Genomic DNA, 18,915 nt, shown 5'->3' with positions numbered 1-18,915 from the left:
ACGGCATATCCACAGGATATGCCATAGATATGTGACAGATACAGGTCCCAACTATATCTAGAACGGGGGCCTCTTGACCCCCGTCCTGCCTTCTGCCACTGTCGATGGGCACCGGCCACTGACCTACGAGGTGGCCAGGTTTTTCAGTGACGAGCACCTGGTAAATCAGTGGCCGTTAGCAGCAGAAGGTAGGACAAGGATCAGGGGGCCACTTTCTAGAGTTAGGTGGGACCTGCATCTGTCAGGCATTTCCTGTGGATTTGCCATAAATGTGCGAGATGAGAAAACCCCTGTAAGATTGGAATTAAATGTAATCATATCATGTCTTGTTTGTTTAGAGATTTATGCTACTGATTTATTTGGATGAAGATTTGCTACAATGTGTCAGTGAAGGTAAAATGTACCATCTTCAGTCCAGGATGTTTTGCTCACAGATGATTGACAACACTGATACAATTGAAGCAGACTATCAGCTGTGAGATACTGTCTGGGAGACGTAACTTGAAGCTCCTGGGCCTCAATACAAAATCCTCACCTACCAAGTTGGCATTTATGATACCCGTCTCCTCATATGGAGCAGAGGAACCTCTTGGGGCCCTATATTGCATCCTCTGCACCCCTTGTAGTTACACCCCTGGCCATTAGAATACTCTATATATGAGTCCAGTATTATAAATGGCATCATGTGCATTTATAATACTGGTGTCCTCTATAATAATTCTTGTGCAGCAAAGGGAAACTTGGGCACCTCAGGCAGCAGAGTCTGGGTGTGACTGCTACGTCTGCACCCTCATAGTTACACCCATGTTAGGTCTGTACAGGTTTTCAGCCTCTGAGTATAAAGAAGACAATACTGGCATGATGCCGAGATCATTAAAATGGTGAGTAACCGAAGCACAGAGTATTTCAGAATGTTATATAACTTTTCATGAAACTTTCTTTCCATAAACAGGCAGGATTCATTCAGGGCACGGTTATAAGCTGTAGGCTAAGAATACACACAGAGGCTTCTGTTGTGTGCCAGCTCCATTACATAGATATGCATTATTACACAAATTTTTTTTTTTATGGATTTCTCTTCCTTAGAAAGATGTAAAGATGTAGAGATATAAAAGTGCAGCTAAATATCACTCTCTATATAAAAGGCAGAATAGTATAGTATGAGGTGTTTTTGTTCAGCTACATAGCTCAAAACTTTCTGCAAAGACATATTAAATTGTAGCTAAACGTTTGACAAACCTCTGACATGTCATAGTGACGTCAGAAGTTTGGATTGGTGGGGGTCCGAGCACTTAGACCCCCAACAATCGCTAGAACGAACCAGCTGAAGCTCGTGTGAGCGCTCTGCTGCTTCATGTCTGTTCGGCTTTTTCCGGAAATAAATGTATCATTGTACGGACTCCATAGAAAGTCTATGAGCCCGTACTCCGATACATCGGATTTACGGAAAAAGCCGAACAGACACGAAGCGGCTGAGCTCTCACACGAGTGCTTCAGCTGGTTCGTTCTAGTGATTGGTGGGGGTCTCAGTACTCAGACCCTCACCAATCCAAACTTCTGACATGTCACTATGACATGTCAGAGGTTTGTCAAACGTTTAGCTACACTTTAAATGCTAAAATGTTTTGTGCCTGCAGCCACCACTAGGGGGAGCTTAGGAGCTCACCGCATACATAATATACATAGAACTCCATAATAAAACCGTTTACAGTAAACTGCTAAATGCCCTCTAGTGGTGACTGCAGGCAGAAATAATTGTATAATTTAACTTTATGCCTATGCAGGGGATTTGGAGCTTCGCCTCAGAAAAACAGAGCTCCGATCCTTATAAAGATATATTAAGAAATTAATCAGCACAGATTGTTTAATCGAAAAATAACAAAGTGGTAAAATGTGGACATTCACTTTAAAGGGTAACTAAGCTTTCAGAAAACTTGAGCGCTCGGGTTAGCGCTGAGCCGCTTGGTTTCTGATCTGCTTTTTACGGAAAGCCGATGTAACGGTGTACGGGAGTTTACATTATATAGAGGATGCCCTGTCGTGGCAGGTGGGCTCACACAATTTGATCAAAATGTGCATTAAGAACCTCCCTATTGTAAGTAGATTTAGCAGTAATGCATATTTATTTATATTTAGTTGTTTAGGTGGCATTGGTGTTCGCAGTGAGCTGTCGCCATTTTCTTGTGTGCTGTACAATTTTGCAGTCACAGGCGTTTTTGCATCTGTATACATGTTTTGAGATATATATATATACAGCACACAAGAAAATAGCAACAGCGCACTGCGAACACTAATGCCACCTAAGCCCCTAAATATAAATAAATATGCATTACTGCTAAATCTACTTACAATAGGGAGGTTCTTAGCGCACATTTTGATCAAATTGTGTGAGCCCACCTGCTCTGCCACATCTGAAATGGGCTGAGCTGTAATACCAGACACAGCCCATGGACAAGAGTGGCGCTGTTTCTGCAAGAAAGAAGTAGACACATTTTTTAGTCTCTTACAACCCCTTGTATGACTATTAGTACTTAATGGTAAGGGTCAGATGAAAAGGAAGGCAAGGTTTGGAGGAAGGAAATAATTCCTATATATGTTACTTTTACAAGAAGCTTTTATCAAGTTACAACACTATTTCAAGGTCAGGCAGACTGAATAGGCCCTGAAATCTACATTTGTGTAATGTCTTATGACTATAAAGGGGCGGAGTGGTTTTCATGGAAAACCTTCTATATAAAAGTGGGAGATGGGGAAAAGGGTGGACAGAAAGAGAGAAGAGACACAGACACCTTGACACGGAGATCACACTGACTCCACAAACATGAACAAGTGGATTGCAGTCGCCTTTTTTACCATTCTGGCTTGCCATTTGGGTAAATAGAAATATATGTGTGTGTGTGTGTGTGTGTGTGTGTGTGTGTGGGGGGGGAGGGGGGGGGGTTATTACTGGAGGTGTATATTCAATGCACAGCTGGATGATATTACAGGGTTTCTATTAGTTAACGGCTGTAGTAGGAATAATAGGATGTATGAATGATGATAAAATATGTGTTATTATTACTTTGGGTTTGCAGTATTTGTTGGTGATACATAAAAGCAACAGAAAATAAATAATAATACTTTAGAAGTACATTAAATTATAATTATTGACCTGGAGAGGGTGGACAAAAAAAGTGTTATTTATATGAATTTATGTTTTATGTTGTATATTGCATGGTGTAATATTGTGAGGAGGAGATGACACTGCTGTGTGCACTGTGCTGTGTATACATTTCATGGTGTAGTAGTGTGAGGAGCATATGACACTGCTGTGTGCACTGTGCTGTGTATACATGTCATGGTGTAGTAGTGTGAGGAGCATATGACACTGCTGTGTGCACTGTGCTGTGTATACATGTCATGGTGTAGTAGTGTGAGGAGGAGATGACACTGCTGTGTGCACTGTGCTGTGTATACATGTCATGGTGTAGTAGTGTGAGGAGGAGATGATACTACTCTGTGCACTGTGCTGTGTATACATGACATGGTGTAGTAGTGTGAGGAGGAGATGACACTACTCTGTGCACTGTGCTGTGTATACATGTCATGGTGTAGTAGTGTGAGGAGGAGATGACACTGCTGTGTGCACTGTGCTGTGTATACATGTCATGGTGTAGTAGTGTGAGGAGGAGATGATACTACTCTGTGCACTGTGCTGTGTATACATGTCATGGTGTAGTAGTGTGAGGAGGAGATGACACTGCTGTGTGCACTGCGTTGTGTATACATGTCATGGTGTAGTAGTGTGAGGAGGAGATGACACTGCTGTGTGCACTGTGCTGTGTATACATGTCATGGTGTAGTAGTGTGAGGAGATGACACTGCTGTGTGCACTGTGCTGTGTATACATGTCATGGTGTAGTAGTGTGAGGAGGAGATGACACTGCTGTGTGCACAGTGCTGTGTATACATGTCATTGTGTAGTAGTGTGAGGAGGAGATGACACTGCTGTGTGCACTGTGCTGTGTATACATGACATGGTGTAGTAGTGTGAGGAGGAGATGACACTGCTGTGAGCACTGTGCTGTGTATACATGACATGGTGTAGTAGTGTAAGGAGGAGATGACACTGCTGTGTGCACTGTGCTGTGTATACATGACATGGTGTATTAGTGTGAGGAGGAGATGACACTGCTGTGTGCACTGTGCTGTGTACATGTCATGGTGTAGTAGTGTGAGGCGGAGATGATACTGCTGTGTGCACTGTGCTGTGTACATGTCATGGTGTAGTAGTGTGAGGAGGAGATGACACTGTTGTGTGCACTGCGCTGTGTACACATGACATGGTGTAGTGGTGTAGTAGTGTGAGGAGGAGATGACACTGCTGTGAGCACTGTGCTGTGTACATGTCATGGTGTAGTAGTGTGAGGAGGAGATGACACTGCTGTGTGCACTGTGCTGTGTATACATGTCATGGTGTAGTAGTGTGAGGAGGAGATGACACTGCTGTGTGCACTGTGCTGTGTATACATGACATGGTGTATTAGTGTGAGGAGATGACACTGCTGTGTGCACTGTGCTGTGTATACATGTCATGGTGTAGTAGTGTGAGGAGGAGATGATACTACTCTGTGCACTGTGCTGTGTATACATGTCATGGTGTAGTAGTGTGAGGAGGAGATGACACTGCTGTGTGCACTGCGTTGTGTATACATGTCATGGTGTAGTAGTGTGAGGAGGAGATGACACTGCTGTGTGCACTGTGCTGTGTATACATGTCATGGTGTAGTAGTGTGAGGAGGAGATGACACTGCTGTGTGCACTGTGCTGTGTATACATGTCATGGTGTAGTAGTGTGAGGAGGAGATGACACTGCTGTGTGCACTGTGCTGTGTATACATGACATGGTGTAGTAGTGTGAGGAGGAGATGACACTGCTGTGAGCACTGTGCTGTGTATACATGACATGGTGTAGTAGTGTAAGGAGGAGATGACACTGCTGTGTGCACTGTGCTGTGTATACATGACATGGTGTAGTAGTGTGAGGAGGAGATGACACTGCTGTGTGCACTGTGCTGTGTATACATGACATGGTGTAGTAGTGTAAGGAGGAGATGACACTGCTGTGAGCACTGTGCTGTGTATACATGACATGGTGTAGTAGTGTAAGGAGGAGATGACACTGCTGTGTGCACTGTGCTGTGTATACATGACATGGTGTAGTAGTGTGAGGAGGAGATGACACTGCTGTGTGCACTGTGCTGTGTATACATGACATGGTGTAGTAGTGTAAGGAGGAGATGACACTGCTGTGTGCACTGTGCTGTGTATACATGACATGGTGTATTAGTGTGAGGAGGAGATGACACTGCTGTGAGCACTGTGCTGTGTACATGTCATGGTGTAGTAGTGTGAGGAGGAGATGATACTGCTGTGTGCACTGTGCTGTGTACATGTCATGGTGTAGTAGTGTGAGGAGGAGATGACACTGTTGTGTGCACTGCGCTGTGTACACATGACATGGTGTAGTAGTGTGAAGAGGAGAGGACACTGCTGTGTGCACTGCGCTGTGTATACATGACATGATGTAGTGTGAGGAGGAGATGACACTGCTGTGTGCACTGTGCTGTGTATACATGACATGGTGTAGTAGTGAGAGGAGGATAAGACACTGCTGTGTGCACTGTGCTGTGTATATATGTCATGGTGTAGTAGTGTGAGGAGGAGATGACTGCTTTGTGCACTGTGCTGTGTATACATGTCATGGTGTAGTAGTGTGAGGAGGAGATGACTGCTGTGTGCACTGCGCTGTGTATATATGTCATGGTGTAGTAGTGTGAGGAGGAGATGACACAGCTGTGTGCACTGTGCTGTGTATACATGTCATGGTGTAGTAGTGTGAGGAGGAGATGACACTGCTGTGAGCACTGTGCTGTGTGCATGTCATGGTGTAGTAGTGTGAGGAGGAGATGACACTGCTGTGTGCACTGTGCTGTGTATACATGTCATGGTGTAGTAGTGTGAGGAGGAGATGACACTGCTGTGTGCACTGTGCTGTGTATACATGACATGGTGTATTAGTGTGAGGAGATGACACTGCTGTGTGCACTGTGCTGTGTACATGTCATGGTGTAGTAGTGTGAGGAGGAGATGACACTGCTGTGTGCACTGCGCTGTGTATACATGTCATGGTGTAGTTGTGTGAGGAGGAGATGACACTGCTGTGTGCACTGCGCTGTGTATACATGTCATGGTGTAGTTGTGTGAGGAGGAGATGACACTGCTGTGTGCACTGCGCTGTGTATACATGACATGGTGTAGTAGTGTGAGGAGGAGATGACACTGCTGTGTGCACTGTGCTGTGTATACATGTCATGGTGTAGTAGTGTGAGGAGGAGATGACACTGCTGTGTGCACTGCGCTGTGTATACATGACATGGTGTACTAGTGTGAGGAGGAGATGACACTGCTGTGTGCACTGTGCTGTGTATACATGTCATGGTGTAGTAGTGTGAGGAGATGATGAGGATATTAGCTCTGCTTCTCTGCAGGTTGTATAAGCTGCGCACTACATATCACATATTTTTTATTCGATCTTCTCATAGGTAATGCTCTAGAATGCTACACTTGTGATTTTGCCCTTTGTGCTTTCCCATCTAAAACAAGCTGTGGAGCACTAGAAGTATGCATGACTGAGAAAATACAAACAGGTAATGCAATTTGTTCTGTTTTGAAATTGTTCTTGTTTATTTTTGGCCATAGAAGTAACAGTAACGTATCCAGTACATGGCTGCATTTTTGGTGAAAACATAAGTCTTAGAAATCTGATGAGCGTTCTTGCCTAATCACAAAAAAAGGGAGTGGCTGCCATCTGCTAGCCTCTCCATTTTCCTCCCACGTGGATGTCGCTGAGGGTTGAAAATGCTGCATTTGATTAGGCTGTGAGGGCTTTGTACAAGCTCCAACAAGAAGCTAAATTTAATCCCACTGCACTGGGGACACCTAAGTAACCATTGGACCGCCAAAAATATTGTTTAATTGGGCAGGAGCTGGTAGCTGATCACCATGTTTTTTCTTGAATATTCATTCCTCCCAACTAACCTCAGGGCTGGGAGTAATCTCGTATAACTGCTTCTTTATTCATGGGTGGAACATCCCTATCCTGTTTTCTATATGAAGTATTGTCTGTGATCACAACAGTTAGGTCTATTAGGAGATTACACTCTGTGGTCACTGAGACAGGAAGTGATGTCATTTTATTGCCAAGTGCAGACAGTGACATCATTTGGTGCTTAAGCGGCTTTACACAGGATCTGGGAGGGCAGATTATTTAGAAAATTTAACTTGAGAAATGAAATACGGTAACTATCCTGACAGCTGCACTGTCCTTAAAGTAGTCACTAATATCCTAGACTGTGGAAGATCTGGCAAATTGTCTGGCGTAACTGAGGAATGGGGTCTTGTGGCAGACATGGATAATGGTGACAGAGAGGAGTTGATATAAATATGGTCTCTAGGTTTGATCCCCAAGGGGCTGTAATCCTGGGAACAAATACTATTAGGAATATAGATAGGTGGCAGGAAGGTACATAGAAGAGAGGAGCACCGTAAATCAAAATGGGCCCCCTATTATGTGGCCCGGTTTTGACACCCAGGACAAAATGTCTGGTGTTTTTTTTTTTCCCGTTCCACCCTGATTTGACGACACTTTGGCTAATTCCCTACCACCTTGTTTGGTTATAATGCAGATTCTCTCTTAAGGGGAGTCCTGCACAGGTTCTTGTCACCCAGTAACATTACGTATGGGACCTACAGGGGCTGGGCCCCTCTCTCCAAGAGCCCCAGAGGAACTGTATCATCTGCCTCTACAGTATGCACCCTCTTTGTGGCAGGTAGTAATTTTATGGCCTTATTCACACGGACGTGTCAGTTTTGCGTGTGCAAAAAACGCTGCATTTTGCGCGTGCAAAAGGTCCGTGTGTCATCAGCATATGGTGCGTGGCTGCGTGATTTTCGCGCAGCCGGCATCATTATGACACTCTGGTTTTATGTTTACAAACAGAAAAGCACGAGGTGCTTTTCTGTTTTCATTCTTTTTACTACTGTTGCGCGAATCACGCGCGGCACCCGGAAGTGCTTCCGTGTGCCGAGCGCGATTTGCACGACACCCATTGAATTAAATGGGTGCATGCTGCGCGAAACACGGGCAAGTATAGGACATGTCGTGAGTTTTACGCAGCACACATAGGCTGCGTGAAAATCACTGAGTCTGAACGGCCCCATTCACTTACATAGGTCCGTGCGACACGCGTGAAAATCACGCGTGTAGCACGGACGTGTAACACGTTCGTGTGAATAAGGCCTGAGTAATTATTATAAACATGTCATTAAAAATGTGTCTTTTGCCCTCCATGGGTTTTTGGACGCCTCAGCCATGTCTGGTCCACATTTGGTTACACGCCTTTGCTGCTTTCCCAGTTATAAAATTGGGTTGATGTAACTAATACAATCTATTCATATATCTGTGTCTTTTCAGCTCAAATCTCCTTGAATAAGAAGTCTTGTTCGGCACCCACAAAATGTGGGCAAGGATCTGAGACCACATATGCTGGCATAAAATTTACTACAACTCCTTCGTGCTGTTTTACCGACCTCTGCAATTCAGCTGCCATTCCCTCGGCATCCATTCTTACCACCATTGCTGTTTTCATTTCATTGTGGGTGGCCAGACTCTTTTGAGACTGAGGGATTTTGCTTAAAAAAGCCTTTAAGGCCGGGTTCCCACGGGACGAATATGCTGCGTAAAAATCACGCAGCGTGTCCGACCTGGAAGCCACAGGACATTCCGTCCAAAAAATCGCACCAAGGTAATTCCACAGCGTTTACGCTACGCGGGAACCCGGCCTAATGGCAAACTGAATGTTATTGCATTTGCACTGTTCCTTTCACACAATTGTATGATCTGTTCTAATCGCTAGTATTTGAAGTGTGCTTGTTACCTACTCACAATAGAGAAGACTTTGGCCTTTTTTGGCCCCATATTATGTCTATTTACCAATGGATCAGTATTGGGTCAATCCCTTTGATTAGTTGGTAGTGTGTAAAATATCTCTTATTTTTTATTTTTTTTTGCAACATTAAAGCGTATGTCCAGTTAAAAATGAAAATGTCACAGTGCTCTCAGATCTGATTTTGCATTCACATCTCAACCTTTAGTGCTGCAGATCTTTCCTTCTCCGGGAAGTTGTTATGCAATATTACAGCTATAGTGGAACTGCAACCCGGTCCTAGTCACTGTGTCTACATGCCAAGTTATTTTAGCTATATATCTCTAAATACCTGTCATATATCTATAGGTCTCTCTCTGTCTCTCTGCAATGAGGAAGAAGCACAACATCATAAAGCACTCCAATTTTAATTCTTGATTAGAAACTTTAATTCGAGGCACATATCTAAAGAGGGTTTTTAGTGGATCAGTGGAGTTAAAGGGTAACTAAACTTTCAGAAAACTTTTGACATGTCATAGTGACATATCAGAAGTTTTGATCGGTGGGGGTCTGAGCACTGAGACTCCCACCGATCGCTAAAACAAAGCTGCAGAAGCGCCTGCGTGAGCGCTTGAGTCGCTTGGTTTCTGATCGTTTTTTATTTTTAGGAAAGCCGAGCAGTTGGTGTACGGGCTCAGTAGAAATTCTAAGAGCCCGTACACGAATTGCCCAGCTTTCCGAGAGAAGGCGATCAGAAACGAAGCGGCTCAACGCTCGCCCGAGCGCTTTGCCTGCTTCGTTTTAGTGATCGATGGGGGTCTCAGTGCTCGAATCAAAACTTCTGACATGTCCAGGAAAAATTCAAACACTGTGTTATACCTAGCGCTAGCCTGAGGGTTGCAAAAAACACCAAAAAATAATTCTTGTGTCTTGCACCAACCGCTCAGGTCCTGCACTAGGCACAACACCATGTTAGTTTTGTCTGAAGTTTCCTTTAAGGATAAGGGATTGTTCAAGGCTCTTTTTTTTTTTTTTTTATAAAATCTTGCTTTTTAGATGATTTTCTGTAAAATAAAGTACATTGTATTGTCTGTTTTATTTCTTATATTACTTATTAAATCAGTCGCCTTAGTCCTCCATTTTGGCATAGATTGGATGTCATAGCTACTAAGGAAATATATTAGAGATGAGAAAAAAGAGGTCTGTCATTTTTCCCACAAACAGCGCCACTCTTGTCCATAGGTTGTGACCAGTACTGCAGTTCAGCCCCATTAGCTTAAATGAGGTTAAGCTTGGTTACAAAATTTTAGTTATAGGTCTTTGATATCTAATGTACAGAATGTTCAACAGTTTCTTACCCTCTGGGGCAATTTGTACAACCACAAAAGTTTGGAAGAACTCCAGAAAAGCCAGGGATAATTGCGGTGAATGAAATGTAAAATGACACTCCCAAAGAAGCTTGTCAAGACGGAAATATTAAATGTCTGTCAATGTTTACCAAAATAATATTAAATCTCTAGGATTCTCCTGGTAGGAGTTTAAAAATGTGCCCCAGCTTCCGTGGTACCCTATAGTTCTGCATGATCGCTATCAGATTAACAATCATTCATTTAATTGTCCACTGCCCCTACCAATCCCTAGTGGGCATATTTATAATACATAGTCCCCCTTTTCCTCCAAAAATGTGCAGTTCTCAATGCAGGGCCGGCCCGGTACCACATATTTTTAGTAGGATCTTCTCGGCTGGATAAGATTGCCAAATGGCAATCAGGGGATCCTTGCTTTTTTCTGAGAGGTGGGGGTACCAGAGGTGAGCAGAGTATACGCTACCCATATAAAAATTTACTGCCAGGGGCATAACTAGAAAATGCTAGGATCTATAGCAAACTTTTGAAACGGTTTCCCTCCCTTATTAATTTTGGGTCCTTGCCTCCTCAGTGTAGGTTGCTAGGTTATAAATACCTACATAAAGGGCCATATTGTGATTTCATAATGCCTTAGGCCAAGGGTTAGCAACCTGTGGCACTGGCTGGTGCCAAAGCCGACACATGGGGCATGGTTTACTGGCCAACTTCACTCTCCTGGTTTCCAGTGCCGCTCTGTGTCTGGCGGTGCTGATCACCAGGTGAGAGAGCGGCGCTTCATTGTGTTTGTCGCTGCTGAACACTTGGCAAGCACTTAATTCATCACTGCTCTCTCCTGGTGATCAGCGCCGCGAGAACGGAGTTCAGTAACTGATCTGTAAAATAAAATAAAATGTTAGTAAAATTTGGCAGTTCCCTCTCCTATGTGCACACCCTCAAGCTTATGTTTAGTAGCCATGATCTCTTCTATGTACACCCCCCCCCCCACAAGCTGGTGTTTAGTAGCCACAGTCTTTCCTATGTGTACCCCCAAAACTGGTGTTCAGTAGCCGCTCTCTACTGTGTGCAGCGCCTCCAAGCTGGTGTTCAGTAGCCATGGTCTCTCCTATGTGTAACCCCCCCCCTTTCTATTGGTGTTCAGTAGTCATGGTCTCTGCTATGTGCAACCTCCCCCTCTGAGGGTGTTCAGTAGTCATGGTCTCTCCTATGTGCAACCTCCCCCTCTGAGGGTATTCAGGAGTCGTGGTCTCTCCTATGTGCAACTTTCACTCGGCTGGTGTTCGGCAGCCTTATATGCACCGCATATGGAATATCTTTGCAAAGAAAGTCAGGGACAAGGGTCACACTGAAATGTCAGTTTAATGAACTAAATAATTGGTTTATGTCACATACGTGGGAACCGTTTGTCTTATATAACTTTTATGTTTGCGTGGCACACTGAGTACTTCATCTTTTAAATATTTTTTTTTATTGGCAGGCCATACAAAATAAGTTGCCTACCTCTGACTTGGACACTTTGAGAGATTATACTTTATTGTACAGAATGACATTTGGCATCAACACCCTGGTAGAAAAGCAAACTAGGGAATCTCCCTGCGGGGCCATGCAGTGCATGAGGCCGCTGCTGCGACTGTCATCAGTTCGAACTTCTTCTGTTCCTCTTTTGACACGCACGAAGTATGATTTCACATTTGGTGCGGGGACAGCATAACTTTAATTCGATTAATAATTTTGTTGGTAATATGCACAAATAGAAAACAACAAGGCACATTTATCAAATGAAATTGCCTCACAAATATTGTCTAATGTGCTTAGGAAAAATGGTCTCCAGCATATTTCTGAAAAAAGGGGCATAGCTAAAGAATTCACATTTGTTGAGCCAAAATGTATTTCTATTAGCACAATATTTTTACGAAAGTCAGTAATATATAGTAACGCTTAGCTACATGAACTAATCCAGACGGTGGCTGTGGCTTCAGCGCAGAAGAAGGCCGGTGCAGCAGGTAGCGCCAAACGTGGCGGGCAATATCCAATGTGGCAGAAGACACTGGACGTGGCAGAAGACACTGGACGTGGCAAACGACAGCAGGTGCAGTAGATACGACTCCAACACTAGTAGGCACAGGAACAGCACGGGATAGAGGAACAGGTAACAGGGCACGGGTAACAACTGGAATGGGAAACACTAAGGGACCATTTGCAAGACAGACTGGGAAAACTAACAACGCTCAGGCAAGGATCAGAAGGGCTGGGGCCTTCTTATAGACCAGGAAATCATGGGCCGTTGATGATGATGATTTCCAGATGTGCGCGTGCTGGCCCTTTAAGGTCGGGCAAAAGCATGCGCGCACGCACCCTACGGGACACTGCAAAACGGAGCGGAACTGAGTGCTCACAGATCCATGGCAGCGGGCGTCGGGAGGTGAGTAAACTCGACGGCCCGTGGCCATGGACGCTACACAAGCTCTAATATAATGGACGAGGCTTGTGGATTTGTGCTTCCCCCTACTAGTAGCGTAAAAAGCAGCATAGATAGTGCCACACTCAGTGCCCCGTAGAAAGTGCTAGAGTCTCCTGTAGATAGTGCCCCCTGTAGATAATGCTCAAAAATGCACCAGCGGGCACCGCATATATGTTGCCACATACCCTTAAAAACTACAATGGATAAAGACAAAGAACACGCACTGGTATGTATATGTCAAAAAGTCTATAGACACAAAGAATATATAATAAAGCGTATCAATTTATTAACAAAAAATACTCCACAAACACAATAAAAACATTTAAAAAAAAGTAAATTTTGCATAAATACAAAAATGGTCATAACTTGGCCAAAAATGCTCGTTTTTTAAAAATAAAAACGTTACTGTAATCTACATTGCAGCGCCGATCTGCTGCAATAGCAGATAGGGATTGCAAAATCTGGTGACAGAGCCTCTTTAAGTGTGTGCGCCCCTCCCTTCCTCCTAGCACACAGCTTATAATCATTATAATTAAAACTCTACCCTATATAATACTCCTCACTTCACTACCCCCTGAGGAAGCCACGTTGTGGCGATACGCGTGGGGCGCTCTGTACCTCCATAACCCCTCTGTTTGAACACCACTACGTCTTCACGACTTATTTATTCACATGGTCTGATGCAATATTCTTTTTATCTGTGTCCATATCTTTGTCATCATTACGTGAGGGTTATTTGAGGTAGGTTCTTTTCTGGGAGAGTTAGTATTGGGCTGCTTATCAGGGCAGTATCTCCCAGTTGAACCAGTTAGGGTATGTTTTACGCCTCGAATTACGCCTGAAAAAAATCGCCCCTAATACGCCTACAAACATCTGCCCATTGCTTTCAATGGGAATTACGATGTTCTGTTCCCACGAGCCTTTATTTTACGCGTCGCTGTAAAAAGACGGCGCGTAGAATGACGGCTCGTCAAAAGAAGTGCAGGACCTTTCTTGGGACCTTTTTTTGGAGGCGTTTTTCATTGACTCCATTGAAAAACAGCTCCAAAAACGGCCGTAAAAAATGCTTCGAAAAACGCGAGTTGATAAAAAAAAGTCTGAAAATCAGGAGCTCCGTATTTTCAGACGTTTTTGCTCACTACGTGTGAACATACCCTCATAGCAGCCAAGCCATCTGCTTTTTTAAATGTTTTTATTGTGTTTGTGGAGTCTTTTTTGTTAATAAATTGATACGCTTTATTATATATTCTTTGTGTCTATAGACTTTTTGGCATATACATACCCGTGCGTGTTCTTTGTCTTTATCCCCTGTAGATAATGCCACACGCTGCCCATGTAGATAGTGCTGCATGCTTCAACAAGCATTCACCTGTCCCCATTTCCGCTTTATCCTCAGGGGATGCAGTCCTGGTCTCTTCGGACCAGGCTGGCTCCAGCAGAACGACACAGGTGGCTCAATGACATAATTGGACCACCTGCATCACAGGGAAAGCGCCGAATAGAGCGGAAGGGAACTAATGTTCCCTTACCTCACCAGTGCCGTCAATTGTATCCGCATACTAAGGACACAGATATAATTGAGTACAATAGTAGGTAACGGGTCTTCCGGCCCTGGTCACAAGGAGGTTTCCGAGCAGCTGGAAAATATATGTTTCCTGGACCAAATAAGTATCCCGAATTGCATGTGATCCTGTGGCCTGCAAATGCCTAAAGAGTTAACATTAATCAGAGAGTTAACATTAATCAGTAGCACAACATAAAGTCTTGGTGTTGATTTAGGAGATTTACACCGATATTATCTATCAATCACATTTTTGACCTATTTGCCACATTTTATATTTGCGGTAACTTTGTAACTTACAAGGACTGGCAGGGGCAATGAAGAGAAGGGAGCAGTGATGGCGTTTTCCTTCTCAGGGTGGGCACTCCGCTTCAATTAGGACCACACATTCAGGAAATCTATTCTCCCATACAACTTTTAAGATCAAAAGGCGGATCGGATCGCGGCACAAAGGTGATATTGCCCAACATTTTTCCCTTCTTTTTTGTTACCGATCCAATCTTGCAGCCCAGTGGCATAGAGGAGGGTCTGTGGGCATCATTATTTGTCTCTTTGCCACTCAGGTGCTGAACCACTGAACCGCTGAGGCTGGTGTAAAAGAGGCTGCTGGTTCCTCAAAAAAAAAAATCCAACTACACCACAGCTTCCTATTACAGTAGCCGTGTATGCCAGCCGATTACTATGACTGTATCCTTTGTAGTGTGTGAACTGATGACTTGAGTTAATCACATCAGTTTTATTTATCAACATGGTCCACCAGCGGTCTACTGGACCTGGCAGATACTGGTGAAAGAGCTGTTTTCATGGGCACCATTTTTTTATTTAGCTGTATCAGTCATTTTTGGAAAAGGGAATACAAGAAGTGCAGCGAGTGGCATGCCCACCATAAAGGCAGACCACCTGCCATGGGGCTGGTGGTGAGAGAAAACCAATCTCCTCCACACGCTACGTAAATGAGAAGCAGAAAAAACGCTCAGAAATTGAATTGTGGTGCGATTTTTTTTAATTCGCAGCATATTAATTGTATTAGCTGCTTTTTTGTTGCAGGTTTTTCCCATTGAATTTAATGGGGAGGTAAAACCCCCAACAAATAGCAGATATTGTGATTTTTGCGGTGGAAAAGCTGCCATTCTGCTGCAAAAATCACAACTCAAAAAATAAATCTTATACTTACCCAGAACGTTGTGCTTCTTCGTCCAAGCCGGCCTCCTAGGATGAAGTTTCATCCCATGTGAACGCTGCAGCCAATCACAGGCTGCAGCTGTCCCATAAGATGAAACGTCATCCCAGAAACCCGGGCTGTAGAGGGGCAGAGGCACGCGTCGCTATGTTTTTATTTAATGGGCAATTTTCCGCAGCGGAAAATCCAAATGAAAAACGACACCACATTCCCTGCGTCGCCCGGGGCAGATACGCTGTGTGCTTTTACCCAACCTAATCACCCTGTGTGAACTTACCCTAATACTGATTTCATGCAGCCAGAATTTTATCATTTGACATTTGACCTGTAAAGGGAACCTAAAATAAGAAATTTTGAAAAAATTGTGAATTTTAACTTTGTGATTTGGCGAGGCTTTCCGTGTGGGATGCAGCCCATTGAGAGTCTTACAATGGGCTCTCTGATTTCTGCACACGTCACTAAGTGCAGTCATATAGTTTGGCACTTTTGAATCAGCGTTTTGCCAGCGGATAGTACAATAGTCACTTTGTTATGGATTAAACACGCTGATAAAGTCACAGTTGGTTGTCACTTTCAGGAGTGGGAATATCGTGATATAAGAAGTATATAGTTACCACGTTTTGGCTACTGTTGATACTTCTGATCTAATTATATACGACCATTGTTAAGATTCGGGAGGAAATCTTCTAGAACAAAGAAGACGTTTCGTCCTCCGTTGCAGACAAAAGTAAGCGGATAATGTTGTGTAAACAATGAATATCATCTGTACGTAATAGATTTTGTAGCACACAATGCATTTTGTAAACTTTTATCCTGTACAGTCTGAACAGGTTGTATCCCCCAAAACGTGCTATTTTGGATATCTCCATATTAAATTTCCATTTTTTTTTATGCTATATCTGTTTTTACGCCCCAATCTCATGGAGTGCCTGTTTCTCCTTTTTTTTTGTGATATTTCCATAAAAAAAAAAAAAAATTAGAGCCATATGTAGGTACAGTATGGACCCATGGATTTCTTTGGGTGGCGTAATACAGATCCATACAGCACAAGCTCAATGTATGAGCCCTAAATGTGTTAACCTAGGGGGAATTTTTGGTTCCCCCACCACCACCTCATCTAACTGAAACACAAGCCACCGATGGCTGATCACATCTCCACTTTTACTTGCATATTACAGACAGAAAATCACGAGTACATGACCAAAAAAAAGAAAAAACAAAATGACAAAAACCCAAAAAGCCACAATACAATTATTGATGGCATATAAATATTTTATTACTTCAATTTTGCTATGTCTTCCATGTCAAGTAGGAAATATCTAAATTGAGTGCCTACGAATTTCTGTAAAAATTGGAAAAGCAGCAATGCTTCGGAAAAGATAAATAACATTAATATTTTTTATTTTATTTTTTAAAAATGGAAGACATTTATGCAACTTGTCGGGAGGATACGTAACATTTTGTGGGGAGCATAGTCATTGCATTTGTTAGTATGTATACATGTATAGAGGACTCATTAGTGCAACCAAACACCGATCCAATACATACAAAATGGATTAGGAAAGTTTGGCAAGTACCAGAGCCAGCATGGTGGCTATTCCAGTTATCACAGAGACTTTTGGGGCAGCTGCTGAATTACATAGGTTGGTAATACAACAGGAACGTGATGTTGTCACTGTGAAACCTGCATAGGTGACAGAGGAGTCGCTCAAGCAGTCTGTAGGGTTTAGACATCCTTTCTTCTTAAGGTTAATGTAGCCTGAAAAAAATTAAGAACTGAATTAAAGTGGTTGTTTGGTTTAGAAAACTCCTTTCAAATACCTTTTTAGGGCATTCGGAGTTGATAGAGGAATCTCTCATTTGGTAATTAAATTAGCTAGAGTGAAGATCGGCTGCCTCTGTAGGAAACCGGACGTCCATGCATTACATATGAAGCCCATTAATTTGAATGGGCACCATGTAATACCTCATTTCTCCTCTGGTGGCACTGCAGGGAAACTAAACACTTGCTGTCAGGTTCCAACTCATAATAGAGCTGATTACTGGAGGTCCCAGCAGAAGGACATCCTGTGATCGGCTTGCAAGATCATTAAAATTGTAAAAACCGGACATGTGTTATTTTTGCATTATTGCTTAAAGATGATGTCCGGGATTAGGAAAAAGGGTCCTCCCCCCAACTCTACTCTGCTCCCTGGTAGTGCCTGGTAATGCATCAAAGCCCCTTTAAGGATATGTTGACAATGTATTTATCGTGAGCTTTCCGTGTAATCGTCAGGAAGCGGTCCCGACGCATATGCCAAATATGGGCCTGGTAGGTGGCAAGAGTTTTCTATATGTCAGCTTACTTTTTTTGTCGCAGCATAGGAAATAATGACATGCTATGCTTTCCGTTTCAGTTGGGCATGTAAAAACAAAATCTTATTATATATATATATATATATATATATATATATATATATATTTTTATTACATTTTTTGTTATTATTATTTTTTATTATTATTTTTTTTTAAATGTTTAATTTTTTTTTATTACAGTGGTGGTCTATGGGCGATGTATGCCATACAGTTCTACACTTTGACAAGAGCGTATCTTGAATGAACTGCAATACCAGACACTGTCTATCGAAAAGAGTGGCACTGTTTTTGAAAAACATGCAACTCTTTTCTTTAATCCTGGTCAACACATTTATAGTAACTTAAGAACGTGTAAGTTTTTGCCCAGATTTGTATCCCTTCTCCTACCCTTCATTTGAGAAATCTACAACTTTTTCCATAAGGCCAACTCCAGCACAGATCTCCTGGGTAACAAGGATGCAACCTGTGCCAATCGTGCTTGATTGGAAGGCACCAGAGTTGGCCTGACTGTAAAATTCTGTAGACCTTTTGACGCAAGACTTATGGGGTGGGAGAGGTAGTCCATCTCCAAGCAAAAGTCGATATTTACATTTTTTACGCATTTGTATTTAAGGGGATTCTACAATCTTGTAGAAATTATGCTGAAATGACTGGGCACAAATGTCTGTTATTTTGTAATGTAAACAGGGTTAGGGGACAACATTGAATTTCCATCGATATATAGGCGATTCCCTGGGAGGACACAACTGTATGGATGAAGCCATCTTTATCTTGACTGAGAACTTGCTGCAGCGTGATATCACACTACAAAAGCCATTGAAAAGTCATTGAAGAAGTCAACATAAATGATCTTGCCATGGTGTATTGTTGCGTTAAAAGTCAAGCTAAAGACTTCTATCTGTATGTTCATTGCTTCAGAAAGCTAGTCCTTATACGAGTAGCATGTGTACACAGATGACCTCTGCTCGCAGTGCATTACAAAAGATCTCTACGTCTTTAGTATGAGTTATTGAAGACCAACAACCCAT

At 42.9% G+C, this 18,915-nt stretch overlaps 1 protein-coding gene across 1 annotated transcript; it reads left to right on the top strand.

The window, feature by feature from the left end:
* The first annotated feature begins 2,744 nt into the window (after positions 1-2,744).
* Positions 2,745-9,146, top strand: LOC142658867 (lymphocyte antigen 6 complex locus protein G6d-like). Its single transcript, XM_075834482.1, has 3 exons — positions 2,745-2,873; positions 6,585-6,689; positions 8,516-9,146. Exons 1-3 carry the CDS (start codon positions 2,822-2,824, stop codon positions 8,716-8,718), a joined length of 360 nt encoding a protein of 119 aa, XP_075690597.1. The 5' UTR covers positions 2,745-2,821; the 3' UTR covers positions 8,719-9,146.
* Positions 9,147-18,915: the final 9,769 nt, after the last annotated feature.

The sequence above is a fragment of the Rhinoderma darwinii genome, chromosome 8 (genome assembly GCF_050947455.1).
Source record: "Rhinoderma darwinii isolate aRhiDar2 chromosome 8, aRhiDar2.hap1, whole genome shotgun sequence".
Lineage (NCBI taxonomy): Eukaryota > Metazoa > Chordata > Amphibia > Anura > Rhinodermatidae > Rhinoderma > Rhinoderma darwinii.
Note: the sequence above shows the minus strand (reverse complement) of the source record. Positions and strands in the feature narration are given on the sequence as shown.